Below are 25,291 nucleotides of genomic sequence, written 5' to 3'. Positions count from 1 at the left end.
TTTTCAAAATTTTTTGCGCCATCTTTACACCTGCTATATGAGACATGGAGAGAGAGAAAGTGACAGATGTGTGTTTATAATGGGCGTAGTCTGTGTGCGTATGTTTAGCTGTGCGTACCGCACAAAAACACGACCAAATAAATAGCAAAGATTGAACTGGGTGAGGGATGGGAGGGTTCACAACAGTTTGAATATTGTTTGAAAATAGAGAAAGAGAGAGAGCGATAAATAGAGGTACGACGGAATAAGCAACTGAGGTTTTCCTCGAATGCCACATTGCACAAATTTTTAAATAAACATGTTGCGGTTAAAGAAGTTCAATGCTTTCGTGAAATCCAGGAAGACACAAAGGACCAACCTCTGAGTTTCAAACTCTTCAACACTCCCAGAAAAATAAAAGAGTTCATGTGACTCCTTTTGGGGAGTTCTGACTTTCCACTATACGACTCCCCTTAAAGAGACACGTTAACTCTCTTGTGGTTCACACGACTCTCCGAAGGGAGTATAATGACCTCCAAAGAGAGTTTACGTGCCTCTTTAAAGAGAGTCATATACGCGTCAAGTCAGACCTCTCCGAAAGGAGTCAAAGGAGGATGAAGTATTGTTTCTTTTTGCGTGAGCAGCGCCATTTCAGTAGACATATTTTCTGAAGCCGTACTTGAATCAAGTCAGAGAATGCTATAACGAGGAGTATACGAAATTAAACTCGTTGCAGTGCTCGTTCTTGTTCGAGACTTTTTCAAAAGACTGGTCGAATGAAAATTAGACGGTAATTTGCAAGATAATTTTTATTACCTCTCTTGTAGATTGCTGTAAGTTTAGCACATTGCATCTTACGAGGAAATAACAGTTCTATGTTTGTACTGCCCTCCTTTCTTCTTTAATGTCTCAACTGAGGAGAAACACTAAAGAAGGAAGGAAGCAACAGGCAAAATAGGTAGGTAAGGTAGGAATGTTAACCAGTCTAGAATCTAGAATAACTGGTAATACCCTGCCTACCCATACGCCAATACCCTGCCTACCAATACCCTGCCTACCCATGCCCTGCCAGAGGCATACGCGAGTTTGAAAATTAGTCAGAGAGAGAGAGAGAAAGAAGGAGGGAGAGGGGGAGCACACACACACACACTTATTCACACTCCTCACAGTCACAATATCGCTATTCATCTACAACTGCCGGTAGAAGTACGTTGTCTCAAAAAATTGCTAAACCATTATAGACTAATAATTTGTCATTTGAGAACACTGTTATCGTTAACGAATCTTTTAGACAAAAACAAACTCGTTGGGGAGAAGTAAATGTGCGAATGATGTCCTCAACTCAGGAGAGAAAGTGGTCATCTCATATCCACTAACACGAGTACAAGCACAAAAGCGTGCTCATCGAAGCGGCATTCGCGTAGAGGAAATAGTTCACCACGTCCACGCCAGGTCGCGGGAGCGTGACCGGCTGTCATACATCTTTTTCCTGATGAAGCTCCCTTTTGAATAATTCGCAGTGTTGTTCTACACGTGTTTATACGAACCAAACATCATGCCACTTTGGTGGGGCCAAGCCCGAAGGCCGCTCTCGCCAAGCGTCTCGCGTCCCGCCTTTTGTCTTATCGTCTAATCCAATGCGCATCGCAAATGACGCGCGATGGACAACTGTTCTTTTGTCTTGTACCTCTGGTGACTCTTCAGTACGATTCCAGTGAAGTGGAACATGCGGAGACCCGCTTAAAAACAGCCGTGCTTGGCCCCGCCTAACGCTTTAGGTTTCATCCTTGCTACATACGAGGGTCGACTATGGATTTCAGGCTTCTCGCCGCGTCCATTCTGCTCTTTGCGGCCAGCATAGGATACGCACAAGGTAACTAATATCCGTAGCGTTCACTGCAGTCTCAACAGAGAGGGCGTATTTTGGGCGTCTTTCTGTCGCACACCACCAATAATCGTCATCTCGCGTGTCTTTTCTTGCGCTGTAGTTTTCGGTCACGATAACTTTCGATCACGAACGGCGTGCACGATATCGGCGTCACGTAGGATTATTGATAGGAAATTAGCGAGTGCACTCTTTTTGGGGAAGGAAAAAACGCAAGCATGCCAGATTATTAATATTGCGTGCAGAAAAAACGCCCCAAATTCGCCCGTTTTCTTTGAATGTACTTATATTTTTGTACAGCTGCAATAACCGTAGTTTATATGTTGGGTCTACCTTTTCTTGCGTTATGGCTGCGCTGCCAGTACTTGCAGGTCACGAAATGTGTGCTCGCTAGAGACGGGACATAGTATTCTTCATGGGAAAATGGAGAGCGTCTATTTAAAAAAAAATTAGATAAAAAAGAAAAACGCAAGCAAACCAAACGACGATTATTGTCGTATGACAGTAAGACACTCAGTAGGGTGTAATTGATTTGGGAGTGTTTCCCTAATGACCAATGACCTATGCATATGAAACTGCGTACTATGTAAATTCACAATCTTCCCACGATATCCCAGCCAGTATTGAATTAGAAATGAATTGAACATAAACATTTTAAGCTTACGTTGTGGAATTCAACAACGCTGTGGACACGACTGAAATTAACTCAGGCCAACAAGATTATCATTCTGCATTTTATAGACATTATACTCCTCATCAGAGAGTAGTTAAATAAAGATATAGTGCACTGTTCTTCATGTTTCACTTTTTTTTTTGATAAAGTGGACTGGCTCATGGCGAAAGAAAGTTCTTTAATACACTAATAATCTGCAAGAACTTCGAGAAAACTACTAATGTGCATTCGATAACAAGGATTAGCTCATCAGAGATCACGCCGATTATAAGAGTGCCGCATTTACGAAATGACTGTTTTCAGCATTAGGGGTCTTGCTGTACGATTACGTAAAGATGTGTTGTTATGTATATCTAGCACATGCTTAATTTACCGTCGTGAGTAATGCTAAAGGAAATACTGAATTTCATTTGCAGGAACTGCTAATTGTCAAGAACGAATTCTGCGTGCAACACTAAGGATTAAGCCATAGCTGGCCTTTTCTGCCTTTATGTGGCTTGTAATGTTGCGCGGGGTGCATCGGTTTCGTGAATACAGGCTCTCAAAAAGTTAGAGGACGCTTGAGCTTCGCATCAAGAGTAGAATGCGACAGAAAAATCAGACCTTGTTCGCATCGCCTTCTCAATCGGTAGACTTGCTTCGCTTCTCGATGAAGGCCTAAACCATGCCGCAAGAAAATGGACGTCTTCTCCCCTGTAAACTTGCCCTTTCGAAATACCCTAGAATGCCTACTGCAAGTACTGTTGCGAAGTGCCCACTGCGAGATAATTCTCCTTTTTGCGGCGCGACCACCTCAGAAAGTATTTTTTCTTGGAATAATCATTTAACGCGCATATTTTAGATATCCCACGTAACCGTCTGCAAATACGCAGACAAAATATGCTCAATTGGCCTGTATCTGAGCCTAAACGGGATGCTCTTGTATGCCGCCTCTTGAAGCAGGCCACTAAATGTGTAATTATATGAAATACAAACCGATCAGCGGTGCCGCATTGGTTATGTAATTTGGAAGTGGCAACGTCGTCATGGTTCTGTTTGGTTACCCGGCACTGCCATATTTGGAAATCTTTTCACATGCTGCCTGTGGCTTACTGTATATGCGTCTGCAATTCGAAAGGAAGGATATGTCTTACATATTTGCCCTCTACGGGGTTCTTGCAGCACAAGGGGGCCTCTTGGAGATTGTGCAATCGCTTATCGACGAGAAGATCACCGACGCCCAGACAAAGCAGCTAGTCATCTCTAAGTTGCCAGACATTCAGGTCTGCATCATGAGTATGGCCTCCATGACACCTCAAGTTGCCATGCAGGTTAGCATTTCTTATATCTATGTAGAAAATCTGACCTCACTGTTTAGTAAGGCATCCTTTTGGGTGTGGATATGATAAGATATAGCTTTTAGACCACGAAATTACAGTTAAAGAGAGACGTCGGGTCATGTTAGGTTAGGTTAGGTTAGCTGGGTATATAAAGGTTGTGTTGCGTGGTATATGAGTAAAAAACCGTATTAAATAAACCTTATGAAAACCTTATTACCTAATTAAAAAACAAGAGGCGTTGAGGGACACACAGGCGCACACTTCGTCTTTGTGACCACGCCTGTGTCTTCCCATTCGCGTCCCATATCTCTCAGTTTACTTGTCATTGTGTGCACTAACACCCACATCTTACCATTTATGCATCACGGTCCCATGACAGCGCTTTCCTGCAGATTAGTTGTCCTCCGAAGTGATTTGAAATATCGTTACCGATTTTTTTTATTTAATTGCTCTATAGGAGAGGTTAGGGCGTCTATAAGGGCACCGGCTACTCGCAAAGGAAATATACTATACTAAAAACTAAATAAAAAGGGTATAAGAACTGTGAACACAGTGCAATTCAACATCATATGAATCACAAGTGTTCGTGAAATGTGATGTTGTTATAATATCGACCTTGTACATATTTTACCGATGTGTATACGGCGGCGACAATTATCTGCGTTCCACAGAGAATACTTTAGTTTTCATAGAGCTACCTACTTTGCTTTACAAGAAATTATGAGTTAGCTGACACTTCGTGCTTTTCTTGCCAGCGTGCAGACGTTCCTTAAGGAAACAACCAAACATTCTAGTAATAAAGCATCCTGTATAAAGCAATCGAATCTCGTTGATACGTTTTTCACGGCAACGAGGATATAAAACGAACTATACAAAACTTGTATTAACCAAACAGATTAAGAATGGGAAAAAGAAATGCATACTCCGTCAATGACTCACTTTTCTTGGGCAACATTGAAGTAGCTGGTCAAGTTGCACTGTACTTTCTTCAATTCAACGTCTAAGAGTAAATTCTTCTGAAACGTAAGAAAATGAAGCTGGTATACCGAAGAATAAACGTAGGATTTCTGATATAAAGGTCAAAGTCCTCGTGAACGGTAGTATTATCCAATTTTGGGCAAAAACGTGGCCGTATTAACCGCACGAAAATGCATTACTTCCAAGGGACGTTGGCCGGGAATAAAAAGAAAAAAAAACGTATTAGGTCGGAAAAACGTATTATGCGGGAATCACATGAACGAACTTTGATAGTTGGTACAACGGAGCTAATAGTTAGCGAGAGCTTCATTCTGACTATTTCTTCAGGCAAGGGCCAAATAAAAGGAAAATGTGCCTTTCCAACGGCAGCAGAAAAGCCGATGTCATCGCGGTTAAAAATTGATGTTTTTATAACTGTTTTGATGCCCTACAGGTAATTGACCAGATGATACCGGCCCTAAACAATTGCGGAGTGCAGCTGTCGTCCGCTCCTGATGATCAGAAAGCGAGCGTGGTAAGTGCTAAGGCATGACCCTTTCAGATTCATGCCTTATTTATAATTACTACTTGTGGCTCACGCAAATAAACTCATTCTAACAAAATTCTTTCTTTCCAAAAACATGGACCAACGCGTCTCGCGATGTTTCTCTTCCGCATAACGATTCGCACATCGAATAGCAAGTACTTTACGTTTGCTTCGTCTTATCGAAGTTAATTACGCTTGCAAATATTCTGCGCTGTGATTATGCTGTTGCACTGTTCACAAAGCAGTTTTGTCTATAGATAATCGCAACGTTTCTTTCAGGAATGGTTACAAGTCGTGCATTCGACACCAACGGGTGACTAATAGGATGCTGCGTTATTGAATTTGCAGGACATCTGAAGCTCCTTGCTATATAATATAAAAAATCTGCTCACATTATTGGAAGCAGTGAGCATAAGCACACGTATATAAGAGGTAATGCTGACTTGAAAACTACCTATAACCTGTAAAATTTCAACTAGGCGTGGTGTAGTGTACTGATGCTGTACTCTCGTGATAACAAATGATTCTGAGTATGAATGCGCAATGGTTTGTTATGAACTAAAAGGTATTTCGAAGCAAACTTAAAGGGGCCCTGCAACACCTTTCTTTGTTATATTGGAATAGTCCCATTATTGACGTATGACTCTTCACGAGCCATATGCCGCAAAAATTTTTCGAATCCGTCAAGTCTAAGTGGTGTTACCAAATTATAGAGACCACGTTCCGCAGCTTTCTCTCTCAACTCAACGCAGCGAGCGCGCGGAAAGCTGCGCGCGGCGTGAGGGGAGGGAGGGAGGGCGGAGGTGCGAGGAGGCGACGCCAGCGCCGGCGGCATTTTTTTCATTTTTTTCTCTCTGGCGTCTCGGCGCAACCACGTGGTCTGTGCCGCCACTTCCGGTCGGCTTGCGTCAATCTCGTCGAGCGGAGTCGATCGCGCTGTGTATCGCGCGTGCTTGAAAACTGCGCGTCGTTTTGGTAATGTTGGGTGTGCACCTCGAACGCCGTAGTGTTTTCATCGCTCTGCCAACCATGGAAGCAAACGTGCGCGCTCGTTTGGAACGAATGACAGCTGAGATCGGTTTCGGCCCATACTCCGATACACCGCCTCGTAAGACGGCACTGGCAGACGACCCCGAAGCGCCGCCATTACCGGACGCCAGCATTGTTATCGGAGACACGCTGCGCCCGTGCCTCGGTCGGTCGTGAGAACGTGCCGACGATGCAGTTCTCAGCTGACGAGGCAACACTCGAACGGCTGCCACTCTCAACGGCAACCGGCGATGGTCAAAAGCACAGAAATGTTCACGTTTTCGGCACTGCGCATGGCGAAGAAAACGGAACCACGCAACTACGAGCAGACGAGCTGTCGGTGAGACCGGAAGTGCTAATATTAATGTTTGTTCGGTGTTTTTAACGCGATAACATAATATAAACATACATATTATCTACTTATTGAACTCAAAATTAACAACGAAAGTAATAATGAGGGTGTTATCGTGATTATAACATCAGCCAATGGTGGAACTGCCGACAATCGCGTCATATTTTGCGGACTAATACATCATTTGTCGAGAGAAGAGGGAGCGATTTTCAGCTGACTTTGAGAATTTATTGTAAATTCCAGGCCGTGCGCATCGCTATAATATTTGGCTCGCGTGTTCTCGGGAGCCTCGACTACCGATCAGCAGCGCTTTTTGAGCATGCTCGAAAAGTGTTGCAGGGCCCCTTTAAGAAAGATCATTCGTACCACCTCCTTTTTTTTATTTCAGTACGCCAGTTGCTCGCAAGAGGCGGTCGCCAAAGTGAAGGTGAGTTCGTCAATACTGCGCTTCCGATAGCATCAAATTCATATTCGAGATGAAACGCAAGTTAGGTTAAAGATTTACCGCTGAAGCCCCCCCCCCCCTCTCCTCCCATGTGGCGATACAGTATTCTGCAGTTCGTTAGGAGATAGCAGGTCTTGATCGGACACCCAACAATGCGTGTAATCGTTTTCTCTTAGGCTAGAATGTGCTTTTCTGTTCTTGCTTCTTTCAAGCCCACCAGAGCACCATTATTAATTATAGTCATGTCTTTTCTTTAATCTTGAATATCTGAGCACTTACAAACACAGACAACTTGCATGAAGCGGGCACTAAATCTGAGTCATGAGAATTGTTATGTGGGCTAGCTGTTTCATGAAAATTGTGACAGAAGAGCGCGCATAACGGGACAGTGAACACACGGGGCACAGCACTGTGTACTCTGTGTGTTCACTGTCCCGTTTTCTACGCTGTTCTGCCAGAACATTGAGTCATGATTTTACTGAATGTATCAAGCATCAATCCCACAAAAATAGCTTGAAGATATAGTTTCGATGCTATCATCAAAGCTTAGCGTTCGATGAACGCTCTTAAAGGATCAGAGCGCGTAACACGTTGAAATTACCGGAATGTTTGTAGCTTTAAAATGCTGCGTCATAGTTAAATTCATATAATGTTGCTAAGGGCACGGATTTCAACCTATATGCATGAAGGTCACCTTCCAATTATGGTAAAAAAATAGGCAGTCGTGCACGGTACCATGGATGAGCATTTAAGTGCACCAAGTAGTCAAAATTAATTCGAAGTCTCTAAATTCGGTCTTCGCGTAAAACCCGATTTTAACTGAATTAATTCGAAGAACGGATCGAATTTGTACTTGCTGAAGATTGCGTGTGAAGTGGTCTAGTTACGCGGAAGTCGCGGGTTCGATCCTGGTCGCGACTGTCGCATTTAAATGGAGGCGAAATGCTAGAAATCCGTGTACTATGCAATATCAGGGCACATTAATGGACACATGTTGGTTGAAATTTCCCGAGCCCTTGACTACGGTCTGTCTCATAATGATATCGCAGCTTTGGGAGGTAAAACTATAGAAATTATTATGAAGTGGCCCCAGTACACAGCTGCACCATATATGTTTTGGTGCGACCGTCCCATAAAGCACGTTCTCTGCATCGAAGTGTAGTAGTGGATTATAATTATAGTTTCTTAGCGGGAAATGTATCCTAGAGCTATTATTGTCCAGACGCCTGACTTTCATAACAACACTGATGTACGCAACTTCGAGTTACTCTTTTACAGACTGCCACCGGTATGGGTGCCGACGATGCGAAAATTTTTGACGACGGAATGGTACGTTGATTTACAAGTTTCTCCCTCCAAACTGGCATTGAAAGTTGCACGCGCCTATTCTTTTGCAAGCTGCATATGCTCATAGTTTCAGGCAGCGCGAAAGACGGAAGCACAAGACAAAAAAGACCACAGGAAGAGGCGCTGAAAGTGTTATCTTGTGCTTCCATCTTTTGCACTGTTCAAAACTATGACCCTCAGCCAACTTTCTAAGTCTTACATCTCTGCTGCAGACGCTTACGGTGACCGCGGTCAATGTGCTTGAATTTCTGCGTGTTTTGTACAATCATGTGTGCTCCCAACGTCTATGACGTGCGCTAAGCGCTCAAGATTGATGGAAGTTTTCAAAGGCTGAAGACTTATCTGATAGGTTGTTATCTAGTAGAAAGTTATTCGATAACTAGTTGTATAACGCCAAGTTTTTCTTATCCCGACTCATCTGACAACCAGCCACCCACCAAGAAAAAGCGGTCAAGGTTGATGAGTATTTTCAATGCCCACGCACTTATAATTATATGACCATTACAGATGCCAATTGCACCACATTATTTCGTGAAAGCAGCAACAGTTTATGAAACTTCTCAGTGGCTACATGCGCAAAGCAGGTACTACTCCGCAATGATTAGAAGTGGCAACTTTGTAGTGTCGTGTCCCACTACAAGATGGAAATGCTCCCTGACCGTTACGCGGTGTTCGTCAATATAAGAATACAAACGTTCGCTCATATTAGATAGAGTTATCGAAGTGCGTTGCTTTTATAAAACCAAGAGAGGCACGTAGCTGCAGTAATGTTGTGTTGTAGCTTCTGATTCAAAAATAATAGATAGGAAGAAGCGTTTATTGTTTCAAGATCCAGTGCAGTTTCGGATACAGATGTCCAGTTTATGGTTATTGTTGTAAGGGGCAACAGTGTCTAGAAAACGACGCCAACAACTTGCTTGTCTGTAGCAGTAGTGAAAGATGGGTCTTCAACCTCGGCAAGTGGCCACCTAAGTCCGAATAGCCGTGGGCCTATGCTGTGGCTTGGGTCTGGCTTTAACCAGCTTCCGCTTTTCCTTCAAGCTCTCTTAAAAAATCAACACATTTCCCAGCCATAACTATCACTCCACTTTGAATACTTCTCTCTTGCAGCCATAACATTTTTCCTCATATTTTTTATCCCTTTCAGGCATGTCTGCAAAAGGCTCTCGGTTTCTAGGATTCCATGCAACAACGCTTTTCGTTGCCGTTACAGCATACCGAGCCGTAGATTAACAACGAGAGTTTAGAAGGTGATAAGGCACGGCCGCTGAATAAAATACGCTTCTTGCAGTACACATTGTAGAGAACGCGTTTTGGGAATTAAAGTATTGGAATTTATCATCCGGGATGCTATAGAAAATTTTATCTGGAGTTCCTAACCTTGAATTTTCTTGGTGTGTCGTTATTGACGTATGTTAACCACTCATGAAGGATATATTTACGTTGGAATTTGAATGAAAAGAAAAAAAAAGATTACAACCCACAGAATGATAGCTGAACAATGTGTCTAAAATTACACGGATTTAATAATGATAATTTTCAACGCCGTTGCGCTATTAGTGACAAATGAAGAGAGCGGAAGAAGGGGACTCTTTTTCCAGGGGCTTTTCTTATGTTAGACACAATCGGTTATGAGTCCAATGGACAATTAAGAAAAGGAAATCATAGGGGAGAGTGGTCTTTAAGTATGGTGTGATAAGTGTGACATAAATTGAAAGCAGTTACCGTCGAGGGGTAAGGGGGTACTAAGAACTGTACTTTAACTAGGCGTCATAATACAGATGTGCAGTGAATCGTGCATCGCAATATGGTCTTGAAATACAGTGTAATGGGTTTTTCAGAACTGTAGTTTCACTGGATTAAATACGGTGTAATGGGTTTTAGATGCGACGCAGCTTTTCCTCGGGGCTGTGTCCGTCCTTCCCGCACGCATCCGCTCCCCACTGCGCATGGGCCAACTCTCCTCCATCTCCTCCTCGCGTGAGCGCGAGGAGGTGGGAGGAGGAGGGGTGAAGGAGGTGGCATGAGCGCTGCCTCCGCTTCGTTTCTCCTCTCCCGTTTCTCTCTCTCCGCCACAGCTGTGCGCTCGTATATAATACGGTGCGCGCTCGCTCCCGTTGCACTCTAATTCGCAACGGCGCTATGGACGCTCGCGAAGCTGAACGTAAACGGCAACGCCGGCAAGCGAATGTCGAAGCTGCGAGGCAACGCGAAGCCGAAGCGCAAGGAAACATCGAGCTGGGGGGGGGGGGGGGGGGTCGGTAACATAAGCGGTACACACTACACAAATGAAACATACAAATGGAACAGCAATGGAAACACAAGTGAACACCCAGCGCTGCTTCGCATCCCCACATGGTTCCCTTAAGTAGGAGCAAGGAGGTTAAAAAAAATTGCTGGAGTGGCGACTATTGCGCAAGAGTGAAGCCGTGCCCACCAAAAGATGGCGGCTGCGCCCGCCATCTTAGTACGGGCAGGATCAATCATCGGCGTTTGGTGAAAGAAGGCGAGCGCTTTCCTCGCACGCCAGACTAGTTCAACTTGGCAACTTTTACGGGTAATATATTGCTCCAAGTGTGTCTTTGCGTTACTAGTTTTTGTTGTAAGCCTCAAAGCCATGGCAAATTTTATTGGAGATCAATTGCCAATACTCCATTCGACGGGTTACTTTTCTCGGCAACAACGATCTTTTATTTTATAATTAAAGTAGTATTTACACTAACAGATTAAAGCGAATTGATCTTTAAGTAGGCACCACCAGAAAAGAGCATGTTTTCGAGCTCTTTGGTGGGCAAAAGCTGGCTTCACTTTTGCTGAGCAAGGCGTTAGGAGAGCTTCCACTCCAGAATTTTTTTTAAACCTTCTTGAGTGGGAGATGGTGTAATTGTTTTCAGAAATGCAGTTTCACTGGGCGCCCTGAAAGAGTTAACAGCGGCCTTGAAGTCCGCTATTTCAGCATGCACTGACAATGTTCTGCGTGCTGCGCGCAGACCTGGCATTTTCTTATTAAAGGAACTGTGCTTCAGGCGTACCGAAATTTATTGCAATCAAGGTATTTTATGATTATTGTCGTAAGGGGCAACAGTGTCTAGAAAACTACGCCAACAACTTGCACGTCTGCAGTGGTAGTGAAAGATGGGCATTCCGTAAGGATGGAATGTGGAAACGTGTGAGCCTCCCGGCACCAAACCTGCTTTGCAATTATGCACGCTATGCAATGTGCATGTTATTTGTATGTGTGTGTAAATGTGCCATACATCTATTGTACGTGTTGGCTCCACGTCATTTCATGTGTTTATTATTGTCCATGTTACTGTATTCTGTTTTGTCTTTCTCGCGAACGTATTTCTAGCAAGCAAACGTTGTGTTAAATTGTTATTGATGTTAACCGCCTGTGATACAATATCTTTTTATAAACACAGGCAAGCTTTAATAATGTGACAAGTAATCATTGGGAAAACATTCTCACATAGTACCGTACGGACTACTGTGAACCATTTACCCTTTGAGCTAAACTCGGGCCGCCCGGTGCTCTAATAATCATGGTGCTCTACTTCTGACGCGAGGGAGGCGGCATCGAATCCCGGCCGCAATTTCGATGGAGGCGAAGATGCTTGAGGCCCTTATACCTAGATTTAGGTGCAGGTTAAATAACCCAGGAGGTCTAATTTCCGGAGCCCTCCACTACGGCGTCCCTCATGATCATATCGTGGTTTTCAGAATGTTGAGGCCCAATAATAATAATAATTATTATTGTTATTTGTTCTAAACACATCAAATTGGTGTCTACGACGGATATAGGAATTTTTTAACCGTGGCCTAATCCCACTCTCTCCCGTTTGCCAGCCTTCGCGCCAGCTTTGCGTTCATGAGGGAAAATACTCCTTAGGTGGTGCCTCATGACGGAAGTCAGATGAGGTAATATTTTTGTTCAGTTGTGTTCAGACCTATAGGGCGGCGTCTTGTATCCATCACGTTCATTATGTTGGCTGCCACGCTGGCTCTCTAAGAAACGTGGTGTTTTGAGATGGCGAGTCTCCGTTTGTGGGGCTTATGCGGACTACCAACGGAGAAGCGTCATTGCGACGCTGCGCATGTACTGGCTTTCAGATGTGCCACACGAGCGTTGTGAGCCGGTGGCGGCATTGCTTCAAGCCACAAAGGAAGGAGTACGAAGGAACAAATCTGACAGACGCATGATATTCGAGAGGGACGGCACGTCTACCGCGTCTTCACTGGAATTAACACACCGAAACGCACGTGTGACCAAGCAGTCGTACCTAGTGTGCCTCGATGTGTGCGCCCGACGAAACGCGCACCAAGGCGCCCTAAGTCGCACCCTTTATGTGGCGTCGCATCACGACCAATCGCGGAACTAAAGTGTAATGACGGGGTTCCCAATGAAGAGCGAGCGTTTGCACTGGCATTTAAAAAAAAGTAGAGGAGGCGTTCGTGGTGGTGTCAGTTTAGCTCGTCCCTACATGCTCCGACACAATGTGGCGGCGATGTCGCCGCCCTGTATGAAGGAACGCTGGCATCGAGGCACCTTTGTCACGCTAGGGGTGCCACAATGCCAGCGTTCTTTCGGCAGGGTGGTGACGCTCATTGACCGTGCCACCGCCATATTGGGTAAAACAGTGGAGCTATCGCATTCTGTGATGTCATAATGTGTCAAACAGTGGACGCTGTCCCCATCCTGTTCGAAGGAACGCTGGCGTCGAGGTGCCCTAGCACGATCAGAGCCGTATATCCGTCTGGTCACGATTAGGGTGCCTTGATGCGCCTTCTCCGCACGCTAGTCACGATTAGGATGCCTTGATGGGTGCGGCGCATGCATGGAGGTCAAGGAGGTTAAAAATGGAGGTACGCTAGTCAGGATTGTCTCTCAGCAGCGCCACTGCGCAGTTCGCAAACTTCTCTGATTATTTCACCGTGGGCTCCGCGATTAGCTCCGGCAGCACTCCGCTGTCGAATCTGATCGCGGAGGCGACGCTTCCAACGTGCTAGAGATAATGCAAGGGTAAAGTACAGTTTACACGACGCGAGTCACGCCAAGAACACGTGTCAAGTCACAAACCACGGAAAAGTAGTCGTGTAATTGGTTGTCTTATTATAGGAATTATGCCTTTCACGGACAAAAAACTTTCCAATAAAATCAACTGGTGTTATTTGTTTGCTCGCTGCGGAAGTTTGTAGGAAATAAGGCCAGCTACCAGCGCATCCTTAGAGGTGAAGCACGTACATTCTACAACTTTTGATCGCGAGATTGAGCGCCCGGAAATAGTATCAGCTTTTTCGATCGCAGCAACGTAGTACCACGGCCGTTACATAAAAAAAACAGGTGCGGCCTGCTGCGTGGCGCCGAAACGGCGTCCGGGGCCTAGTTCTCCTTGCGCCCGCTCTGGCGCCACCACACCGGTCCAGCTGTTCACGGAGAAGCGCTTCGACAGCCGCGTTTGTACGCGCGACACTTACTCCAATCAGGCCGTAGATTACGCGTTTTATAGCTGCACATTACAGGTTGAATATTGAAGTCGTTATTAGAAATGCCGATTACCCCACATATGTGAACAGTTTGCCCTAGGACTACCAATATTTGTAGAGCGGGCCTCAGTACTCTTCATGAAGGTTGCCCGCTTTACTCACCTGAAAGTAAAAGTTCTCGTTATTACGAAATATGCTGAGTATATTTACGCGTTTCTTCAAGACGAAGTAGTGAGTGATGCAGGCACTCAGGAGGGTGGCCGCCTTTTCTCCCGAAATTTGACTTTTCCTCTGTCTCTCTATAACAAGCGCGGCAGGTTAGTAAAGGTGCATGACATGAAATCAGTAGCACGTAAAGAAACGGCGGCAAAATAAGATACACAGAACTGACAAGCGCTTGTTGTGTGTACGCTTCTTCCTTTTGTCTCCCGTTTTTTTTCTTGCGCAAGATCTAATGTGGTTTGGCAGGCCTGATCGACAGGAAAGCTACGTTCTGTGCTCGGTTCTGAGGCCGACTGTGGAACGAACGCTTCGATCTCGTCTTTCACAGGGTGCGAGGAACTTTTGATCTTAGGGATTTCTCCTGAGCTTTCACAATCACCTGCCCCAACTATTGCGTCATCAGCCGCATTCATTCGCCGGCGTTTTCTGGGCTGCGCGTTCTTTTTTTTTGCATGTAGTGCGGATAACCGGGAAACACAGTCAGGACCGCAGTCGGAAGCAAAATCCTAATCTTCGTGTTCTTTTTATAGTCATCCTCAGTGAAATGTAATGAACATATCAGCGACCTGTCGCTTGGCTCCCACTTACTTGCGTTTTCTGATGGCCTTTGGCGAGAAATATTCTTCAGCCACGCTTCGCGACGCTGCAGATCGCTAGGGAATTCGTGGTACTTCATAGTAGCGTCTCTTCTCGCGTTTGAATTGCACAGCGGCACACAACAGCTTCGCGGCATCTCACCGCTGGAAAAACCGTCCGCCACAGACGCGCACACCAAATAAACGCACTCAGGCGCGAGAAACATGAGGAACGCTACTCACACACACGATCACACAAAAAAGCACACGAACAACGCATAAATTCCGAGCCGGCCACATTGTAGCACTACGGCCGCTGCATAATGGTAGCAAGGACTGGCCTCTGCTTTGCGGACCGCGCTAGTGGCGTCCTCACCAAAAACTGCGGCCGCAACTGTGAACTCGACCGGGACGCGCTTGCCCATTGACGGCGACGCGACGCAGCAGGCCGCACCTGTTTTTTTAATGTAGCGGCCGTGGTAGTACGATACATCGTCGACCATTTTTTTCAAGCGAAGCTTGAATTGTCTGACCTGTGTAGCTAGCTGGTGGTGTTCCGAAAGACCCTCCTCATCAACAGCTGGCGCGCACGTACCACGCATAATTAATAAATTGAAACAAATATTTCCGGGGCTGGTGTTTGAGCCGGGTCCCCCCGCACCGAAAGTGAGTTTCTTGAACACTACGCCGCGCGCCCATGCTTGCCCAATGGGAACTCTACTGAAGCACGCGAATGCGTTCTACCGACTATGCAACAAAAAAAACAATTGGGAAGCAATACACGCAGAACCCAAGTCACTCTTGGGCTCTGGCGCTCGCGTTGTCCCAAGACCGAAAATCGAAAACTAGCATGGGTCGCTAGCGAGACGACGCAAACGCAGTGCGGGCAACGACGCAGCATAACCTGCATCTCACATAATTTCAATTTCGCCACGTGTAGCGTCCTGTGCGTATGACCCAACACAACATCCGTTTGATCCAACTCTCAAACGCTGCTGCTCCTCCGAACGCAAGAGCCACATACCCAACGCAGCTACTGCCGGGGCGATGGCCTATAGCGCGCCATTCGCGCCACGTCGCGGGTGATAATGGAGACGCTGACGTGCCTCCTATCTCAGCTTACCGCCAGCGGTATAGTGTGCGAGAATAGCTAGCGGTAAATGGTGTATATAAAAAGTCACACTTTCACCTGAAGGGCGAAGCAATGAATTCGATAGCAAGGAATTGGAATATCAAAGGAATAACGGCAAACAGCTGGAAACTTGCTGCGCGCTGCTCAAGCACAAAGGACGCAGAAAAAGGAAACAAGAAACACACAATGCCAGTGCAAACTAAAAACTGTCTAAAATAACAGAGAGCTGAGCTAAATGGTAAGCATTCATGTTAAAGAGACAGGGCGTGGAAACACGGACACAAGAGTGTCTTGAATTCTCTCTTGTGTTCGTGCTTGCACGCCCTGTCTGTTTAACTCTGAGAACCGTCACAGCTCGACACGTGCAGCGAGCTGCTCAGACACAAAGAATAACGCACGAAAACAACGCACAGGTAATACATAGGATGAGCACGAAATGTGACAGTTGTTACTTCAACTAGCCCCTACTTTGGCTCTTCTAGCTAGCAGCTCACCCCTTTCGCAAATGCGGCCGCTGCAGCGAACAAAGCGACCTTCGACGCAAACTTTGCGCTGAAAGCACAAGAAGTACCAAACTCCCCTTCAAGAGATAATCGCGCGAGCACGGTCGACCACGCCCTGTATGTCAAAGTGGAAGTCGGAGGCGCACATCCTAATTCCGGCGAAGCGCTAGAGAGTTTTAGGATTGGGGACCCAAGAAATTTGCGAGCCGCCAGGACGCATGCGCAGAACGCATGTCACTCTCGGACTCTTGCGCTCGCGTTGTCCCAAGACCCTGCAGTGCCTTCCTTTGGATGGCGAACAAAACCGGAGAGCGCGCGACCTCAAGAGAAGAAAAATAATTGGAGACTTTGTAAATTCCAAAGTGTGTTCGGTAAAAGCCTGTGACCATTCTACTGACTATGCCATGGTATCGGGGAAATCTACATTCTTGGGGCGCTTCTCCGAACCGCTTTCCGTGGAATCATCACCGGGCCGCTTGGGAGCCATCCGACTAACTCGACTGCTGCAGCGAGACGTCTGACGAAGGAGCGTTGCCGCTCGCGCCGCTGCGCCATCACGTGATTGCTGAGAGATTGCGAGGTGGCACGGACGGACGCCGCCGCGGCGTTGCGCAATAGTTGCACAACACGCGTTCGGAGCAGCAACGCGCGACTGTTGCTATACGTACGCCGCTGTGCCACACGTGACTGCTGAGAGAATGTGATGCGGAGAGGCCACAGCTGGAACAGTTCCAGGCAGTTCCAGGGCACGGACGGACCGACGGACGCTGCGAGTATGAGATTAAAGGCTTTCGCCTTAATAAAGACGGTGCTTGGTAGTGGCACGTGAAGCCAAGGCTTGCGTTCCCTGCGGGCGTCGATTTTGGTCACTAAAATAAAACTTCATATGGGTCTAGTTGGTACATATTCCTGTGGCGAAAATTACAGCGCGAACGCACTTCTTTGTCGTTCTTAATTCTTTACTTATTTGGTCCTCCACCCACAGAATATGATTTCCTGTCTCTGCGTATCTAATACGCTGTCATCGTTATTGCACGCTCTTGTTTAGAGCTATTGTTGTGTGCGCATGTGCGGTGAGGTTGCCTTGGGCTTATATATGCATTGGCGTATGAAAGAATAAATCAGTTATTCGGTGCTCGTGTCGTACGTTTCTGTACTTCGTGGGTGTCTTGTGCGTTTGCGCTGTAATTTTGGCCTCAGGATTCCGGTCACGATGTAACATATATACTGCGATTCTGGTTCAGCCGTCTCGTTTCTTCCCTCCTATACTACATAAGTCTACAAGAGCCAAAGCGTTCCTACTAGCTCGCTCCACCACGTGTCACGGGACGCTCTTCTTTTTCCCTGGCCGACAGGCCACAAGTAGCGCGGCGCTACAACCCCAGAATGGAAAACTGGCATTGGTCGCCAGCGATACGACGCAAATTCAGCGTGGGCAACAATGCAGCATGGGCCCCGTCTCGCATAATTTTAGTTTCCCCACGTGACGCGTCCCGTGCATTTCACCCAACGCCGCCTCCGTTTGTGTTCTGCCGATAGCATCCTGGAGGACGAATGACGCATTCTGTTGAAATAGTTGAGAAGGTTTGATGGCATTATTTCTAAGGCAGCGCCCTGCAGAGCGATAGGTCGCAGGTTCGAATGCCCGGTTGAGTGCTTTAGAATTTTTTTCTTCTGAATTATTTTTATTTGTGGCTTCTATTTAGATATACATACATATACATATACGGGACATGACGGCGACGACAAAAATCCGCCGAGAGTGTCCATGTAATTGCTATCGCAATGAAGTAATAAAAACTCCATGCCGATTCCGCTCGAAAACGGCGTTTCGAATACAGCCGCTACCTATATTTTGGAAACACAGCCAGTGGGCTGTAATGTCATAATTCAGTACTTAATATGCTATGAGGAAATTCAGAAGGCCCCTTACGCATGTTTCTAAGATGAGTGGAAGGCGAAAACCAACTTTTTTTTTTGTAGCGTTAGCTACACTGGCCTAGCCGAGCCAGTTTTGCGTGGCTCCTCAAGAGCCGTGCTGCGCATGCGCGAGGATCAGTGATGTCACACAGCTGGCGCATCGGAGCCGGCATTTCCCACGCACTCCGCCGCTGTCGCGCGCGACTCGCTGCCGCCGGTCTGCGCTTTCCAGATGAGTGACGTCGTAGCCGAGGTAGACGTACTGGCGCCGGCGCGCGCGCAGCTATTCGCCTTCGCTGTGCAGTCGCCGTCTGACACTGCGCTAGTGCCGCTTGATAGCGCCTCTCACTGGCGTTTGCCAGTGTGGTTTAGCCATGGAGAAGGAGAGCGCAAATGCTGCTCAACGGCGCAGAAGAGCGGAGAAGCTTAACTCATCGGATCCCGAAGTAGTTGCCTGGAAATAAAAATATACATGTGCCACATAATATGTATACCATGTGTCTGTCATTGGAGCAGCAGTAAGCATGATAATCAAGCTAATCCTAGACAATCAGGAAAGCTAAGAACAATCAGCTGAACCTTTGCTAACGCTACGTTATCCTGGAATAGCCGAGCTAAGCCACTACAACATTTTTTTTTCTTCACAGTCGATTGTATTGATACTTAAGCATGATACTAAGCATAGCCGCAACGGAGTGGCTGCTACACCAAGTAGGCACAGCTTTCCGCTCTCTCATAGTGGAATGCATAGTGGAATGCATACATTGACTTATCAAGACCCAACAACGTCTGATCCTTAAAGGGTGGCTTGGATGTGGACAGCGCACCAAAAGACCCCGCTGCCATGTCTAGGACAGGAGGCATTATAGATCATTTCATCGTAAGAGGCATCCAGGATTTCCGCCAGATGTACCATACCTCGCACTTTACTACACTTAGCCCCCTCGTAACCGCGATCACGAACGCATCCGATAACAAGTCCGGTCCAGCTGATGGTGCTTAGTGATCACGGTAATGATGATCTTGTTCAAGGACTGTCAAGAACCCCTCATACACATACACACAGGTTCGTGAAATGTGCGTGCGTTCTCTGTCATAACGTACAAGTATAACAACTGTAACACGACTGCAACAACTGCAGCTGTTGCGCCTGCGCATGCCACTCGGCTGCGTACCCATATATCTAGGGAAACATTAATATATGAAGCTTAGCTGCGAGTACCGCCTGTCCTGTGCATCTGTGTTCATTCTTTGTCCTGTTCGGAATCCCACTATCCAGTATTGAAGAATATAAGCACTACATATCAGCTTACCGCGTCTGGTGTTGGTAACACCCATGTTGCTGTTGGCATCGTTACGTACCTGTAAACAAGTGGTTATATAATACATATGCGACTTTTCAACCTATGCGAATACATATGCGACTTTTCAATGTGAAAGTACCTATACCACTTCCACATTTCTCTAGCGTCATTCTGTAACGTTTCGCTCAATGTGAAAAATTACGCGACAGTCCCCATCCTGCGCATGCTTCGCATAACATTGATTGCCACGGTACGTGGGATCTGCCGAATTTCTTTTCCTTCAAAAACCAGCGGCAGTGGCTGCAGGGCTTCTTGGGACGCTGAGCAAACGCTGTGGCGTCATCTTCGATGTGCCGCATCGTCTACAACAGCGCTGGTGTTCGTGTTCCTTCTTCTCTGTGTATTCGTCGTTTGCGCTGAAAACCACTCATCATGTTACAACAACAAAACTGTATAACCGCGGAATCCGCGATTAGCTCCGGCATCGACGTGCAGCCAGAGCTAATCACGGAGGCCACGGTTGAAAATACGAGAGACGCTTGTTCACATTGCGCTCGGCTGTTTCTGGCTATGACAGATATTGTAATCCAGCTGCAGAACTTTTAGTGTCAGCATACCTCCGGCACATTAGTGAGTGGCGAGAACCTTCTGTCGGAGTGCGGCGCGGCTCCGCCAAAGGAACCGAAGATGACGTAGTTCCGGTTAGTTCGTTTCCATGCCCACACTTTCACAAAGGTCGCATGGGCGGAGCACGACAAACGCATTTCGCGTATTCTAAGGCTCCTGCGGCAGCAACTGCGGAAAAAGTTACGACATCGTCGGCAATAATGTCGGTCCTTGTTAAACACGAAGTTTCATCGAATTCTCAAACCACTTCAGCTTCCCTTTAACCAACGTTTTGTAGAGTTACGCGACTTGGGATCCAAAAGAGTTAGCTGCTAGCCTTACTTCGTGTAACATGCTAATTTGTTTCTATGCCATTTTCTCTAAATAAGTAGCTGGACACGCCTATGAGTGCAGCGATGTATTTTTTTGATAAAAATAAGCGCTACGCTCATAGGTGTGCGAAGGCTTTTCCATTTGGGAGGCGGGGGCGGGGGGGGGCTGCAACTTTCAACGCCTCCCCCCCCCCTCCTCCCAGTGGTCGAGTCCGGAAGAAAACAAGGCTCGCAATGGGTACAAAAATTGGACTGCATCCCATGACCTGCTTCTCACAACGGCCTGCCTCTGGACCCCGGCTTTTCGGGGGTAACTGCGGGAAAAAAAAATACAATTGCTTTGTCCGCTCCACCGGTTGTGTATTTCTTCTTATATTTTAAATATCTCTTTCTTTCTGCTTCCTTTTTAATCTCCTGCTTCCCCACCCATTTGCAGGGTAGCGTACCGGATACTACACTCTTAAAAAAAAGGGTGTCTGTACTGACTACCTTTGGGTGGTAATCGCCTCGCTACACATATGATGACCTTTTGGGGTGTCAAACGACTCCCTTCGTTCTTCGGACCAACGACTCCCTTCTTCACAATTTGGGGTGTCAAACGACTCCCTTCGTTCTTCAGACCAACGACTCCCTTCTTCACAAGCAGAGAGTCTACGTTACTCCCAACGCAGGAGTCTACATGACTACCTTTTATTTCCCGCTAGTACCTCTAGGTAGTCAGGGTGACCCCTTTGCCATGGTAACGCTGACCCCCACTGGAGCGTTCCTTTGACTCCGTTGTCCTTAAGGACAGTGGTGTACATGACTCCCCTGGCAAGAGTCAGTGTGACCACTTCGTGGTACTCAATGAGACACTCTGCAACAAATAATGCGTTTATTTTTCTTCTTGGTCGATATTGATGAAACTTGCTGAGTTTAGGTTTACTTATGTGGCGATTTCAAATATGCAATTATCTGGAAGAAAACGCAGTTTTTACACATAAAAATTTCATGTGTCTTGATGAGCAAGCCTTTCCAAACTTGGAGTTGCAAAGTAAATCGACATATCGCTATAGTTAGGGGATAAAAACTGTATCCAATAGTTTTAAAAGAGTTTACTGCGCTGTTCTGGCAAAGGAGTTTACTGCGCTGTTCTGGCATAATGTTCATGAACCCACTAGCCCACATACGAACTCGCGTTTTAAATTCATTTGAGTTAAAAGTTACGTAATATTGAACTCTCGTGAGCGAATCACCAGCTAGACATACACTTACTGGTCAATGTTCAGCATACTATGACTATTGTTAAGTGGGTTTAGGACATGCATTCTGGTTATGTTGCATACAGTTCCCATTTCATATTATTGTGATATGCTTACTTTGTAACTCGTGCAGGCCTAACATGGCACATGAAATGTTTGATATACTTAACACGACATATAATAGTAGAAAAATATTTGCATTTTCAAAATCAGCGTACAAATACACATAAACTAAACAAGTTTTATAGAGATTGATCAAGAATTTCAAAAGAACTTCAAATCAGAGCGAACACCATTAGGGTTTTTATCTGACAATCGACGAAAGTTGGTGCCGCTACCTCTTGTTACTCAACAAGGCACTTCCACCGGGTTTACTCAAACAGGAACACTGTGGTGGATGCATGACAGCCGCAACAAGTTTTTGTAGCAACTTTACAGTGCTGCATTCGATTCCTCTGGGGGAAATAAAATGCTACTCGAAGTTTATATAGATGAGTCTAAGAACAATTTCCGCTCGCGTAAAACAACAAAAAATGTTGATTCTAGAAGAAAGTAAGCCATGCAACACGGAAACAGAAGAGATGCGGACAGCTCAAACGCTAGCGTTTGGTTTGTCTGTGTCTTCTCTTTCACGTCCGCATGCCTTCATCCTATAAACAAACTGAAATTTCTGCGATTCGTAAAATTATTCTTTGAATCGGTTTTAAACACTTCATGCCATTTCATACATGTTCACATTGTAATGACAAGCTACTGTTTTATCAGTAAGCACCTAAACTATAGGCACAACATCCTGCGAATAATGCGTAGTCCTTAGCCACGTCACCACAATTGTTAAGCATTTTATATATATATATATATATATATATATATCTGTGTGTGTGTGTGTGTTCGACATTTTTGAGCGCGCAAAAGAACAGGGACGAAAAACGACGCGGACACAGCGCTGACTTCCAACATATGCTTTATTTTCTACAGTGGTACATATATATATATATATATAGACAACAAAAAGCAACGCACGCAGGTGCATTGTACAGGAAGGCTTCATGTAAAACCACAAATAAGTATGCATGATAAGCAATCAAACAACCTGATACCGGATTTTTTTTTCTTTAAGAGATCAAGCGGTCATTCCTGACTACCACTATCGTCTAGTCACCCTGTGGGCCTTGCTTAGAAAGTCTAGTTCTTTTTGGATAGGTCAATTGAAGGTGCACTAATGCACATGTCTCCCAAACTTGCAATCTTCGCCGCTTCAATTATCTCAATTATCAAACAGAGCTGACAGGCACAAATGTAAAGAAGGTGTTTAGATATGTAGACGACTACGTTGTCTTTCTAGAATCAAGTCCAGGCGAATTTGGCAATGATTCTTCAAACGTACTTGATCTGTTCACGCGTTTCCTGCAACCGCTCGCAGTCACGCATGAAATGCCGCAAAACAACGCCTTGCGTTTTCTTGACTTACGAATGTTCTTCGAGCGAGACCAGGTCTGCTGGTCGTACGAGCCTAGGGCCAATAAGCCGCTTCTGCCGTTTTCTTCGGGCCACTCCAAGCTAGTTAAAAGGGGTATTGCAAAATTAACCCTAATGAATGCGCTTCGCCGCTCATGTCCTCACAAGTGTTCGTGTAGTTTCCAGGCGCAAGCTGACCGCCTGAAAAAGGCGGGGTTTCCTCAGTATGTCGTCACATCTGTGGCGGAGGGTCTTCTCAAGACTGTCAAACATGCTCGCGAGGGTGAGGAGCAGGCTTCACCAGAAACGGAGCCTGTCAAGCAGAAATGCGCCGTCATACCGTACCTTCACGATGTCTCACATAGGCTGAAAAAGATAGGAAACAACGCCAACGTAAGAGTCGTCCTTTCAGCACCAAACAAGCTTTATAATCTGTGCAAGGCCTCCTACAGTGGTTCTGAAAAACCCAGGTGCCAAAAAAAGCACAAAGAAAGCTTTGTTAAATGTGAGAACAACATCGTTTATGAGTTACTGCTGTCCTGTGGCAAGAAATACATAGGGCAGACGGGACGGTGTGCCAATGACAGGCTGCGTGAGCACGCAAATAACGTGCGAACTGGAGGTGTGGGACATTTGGCTTTCCACTGCAGGAAGTGTGGGTGCGATCCCATGTATTCGAAGTGCACTGCGACAGGAAGGAGCCAGGCACAAACAACACGTGAGGTAATTGAAGCGGCGAAGATTGCAAGTTTGGGAGACATGTGCATTAGTGCACCTTCAATTGACCTATCCAAAAAGAACTAGACTTTCTAAGCAAGGCCCACAGGGTGACTAGATGATAGTGGTAGTCAGGAATGACCGCTTGATCTCTTAAAGAAGAAAAAAATCCGGTATCAGGTTGTTTGATTGCTTATCATGCATACTTATTTGTGGTTTTACATGAAACCTTCCTGTACAATGCGCCTGCGTGCGTTGCTTTTTGTTGTCTATATATATATGTACCACTGTAGAAAATAAAGCATATGTTGGAAGTCAGCGCTGTGTCTGCGTCGTTTTTCGTCCCTGTTCTTTTGCGCGCTCAAAAAGTCAAACATGAATTACCAACTTGCCGATGCCTACGCTCTCTCAATATATATATATATATTATGTGTGTGTGTGTGTGTGTGTGTGTGTGTGTGTGTGTGTGTGTGTGTGTGTGTGTGTCATTCCATGCCAAGTGTCCCAGACGTGGCGCTCGCACATCACAGATTTTGCTGATAAAATTTGTGCCTTTTTCCTGTGCCACATGAAGTATTGTGGCAAAACACTTTTGGTCGAAAAAAATTTTGACAATCATGGCACCCCCTCGAAATTCGCTTCTATTTATTAAACTGTACCTAATAGAAAAATGTGTATAAAATCTATTTTTGTGTGTTGAGCTACGAAACCGCGCTTGCGCTATCACAGAGGTTCTGTTTAGTTGTCCCATTCATTATTTCCGATTTTTTTTGTGTGTTTCACTACCAGCTACGTAGCTTCAAAAACTACAAAAATCTTCAATGTTCGTGAATTTTTCTTGAGCTATTTGCAACTCACCCTAACCAATATTAATCATAGCCTGATTTCCAGGAAAGTGTATTTTAGTACAGAAATGTTTAGGGGTAAAATAGACTTCAAATCTTTCCGAAAAAATTGTGATATTTGAGAAAATGTACGATTTGTCACATGTTTGACCATATTTTTCATACTGATGCGGTCAAAGTAAAAATCCTCGTCATGTGGCGTTTGATAGAAGACTTCATCGTTAAGTAACGAAGAAAGTCTAATCAAATCATTTTTTTTGTTTTAAGGAAGAAAATAATTTTTGAATTTGGCCCTCCGATCGCGCAGTGCATTTCATTTTGCTGCCACTTCGCCGCAAAGCACGTGGTCGCCCTTACAGCTGACACTCGTCACAGGCAGCGGCCAGATGCGAGATGTATGTCAGCGGCTCGTGAGTGGT

General features: G+C 45.7%; 1 protein-coding gene across 1 annotated transcript; it reads left to right on the top strand.

Moving 5' to 3' along the window:
- The first annotated feature begins 1,681 nt into the window (after positions 1–1,681).
- Positions 1,682–9,971, top strand: LOC119372613 (uncharacterized). Its single transcript, XM_037643089.2, has 6 exons — positions 1,682–1,852; positions 3,699–3,847; positions 5,268–5,348; positions 7,130–7,168; positions 8,465–8,515; positions 9,681–9,971. Exons 1-6 carry the CDS (start codon positions 1,789–1,791, stop codon positions 9,708–9,710), a joined length of 414 nt encoding a protein of 137 aa, XP_037499017.1. The 5' UTR covers positions 1,682–1,788; the 3' UTR covers positions 9,711–9,971.
- The last annotated feature ends 15,320 nt before the right edge of the window (positions 9,972–25,291 follow it).

The sequence above is a fragment of the Rhipicephalus sanguineus genome, chromosome 10, assembly GCF_013339695.2.
Source record: "Rhipicephalus sanguineus isolate Rsan-2018 chromosome 10, BIME_Rsan_1.4, whole genome shotgun sequence".
Lineage (NCBI taxonomy): Eukaryota > Metazoa > Arthropoda > Arachnida > Ixodida > Ixodidae > Rhipicephalus > Rhipicephalus sanguineus.
The sequence above is the reverse complement of the archived record's forward strand: the minus strand, read 5'-3'. Positions and strand labels throughout refer to the sequence as shown.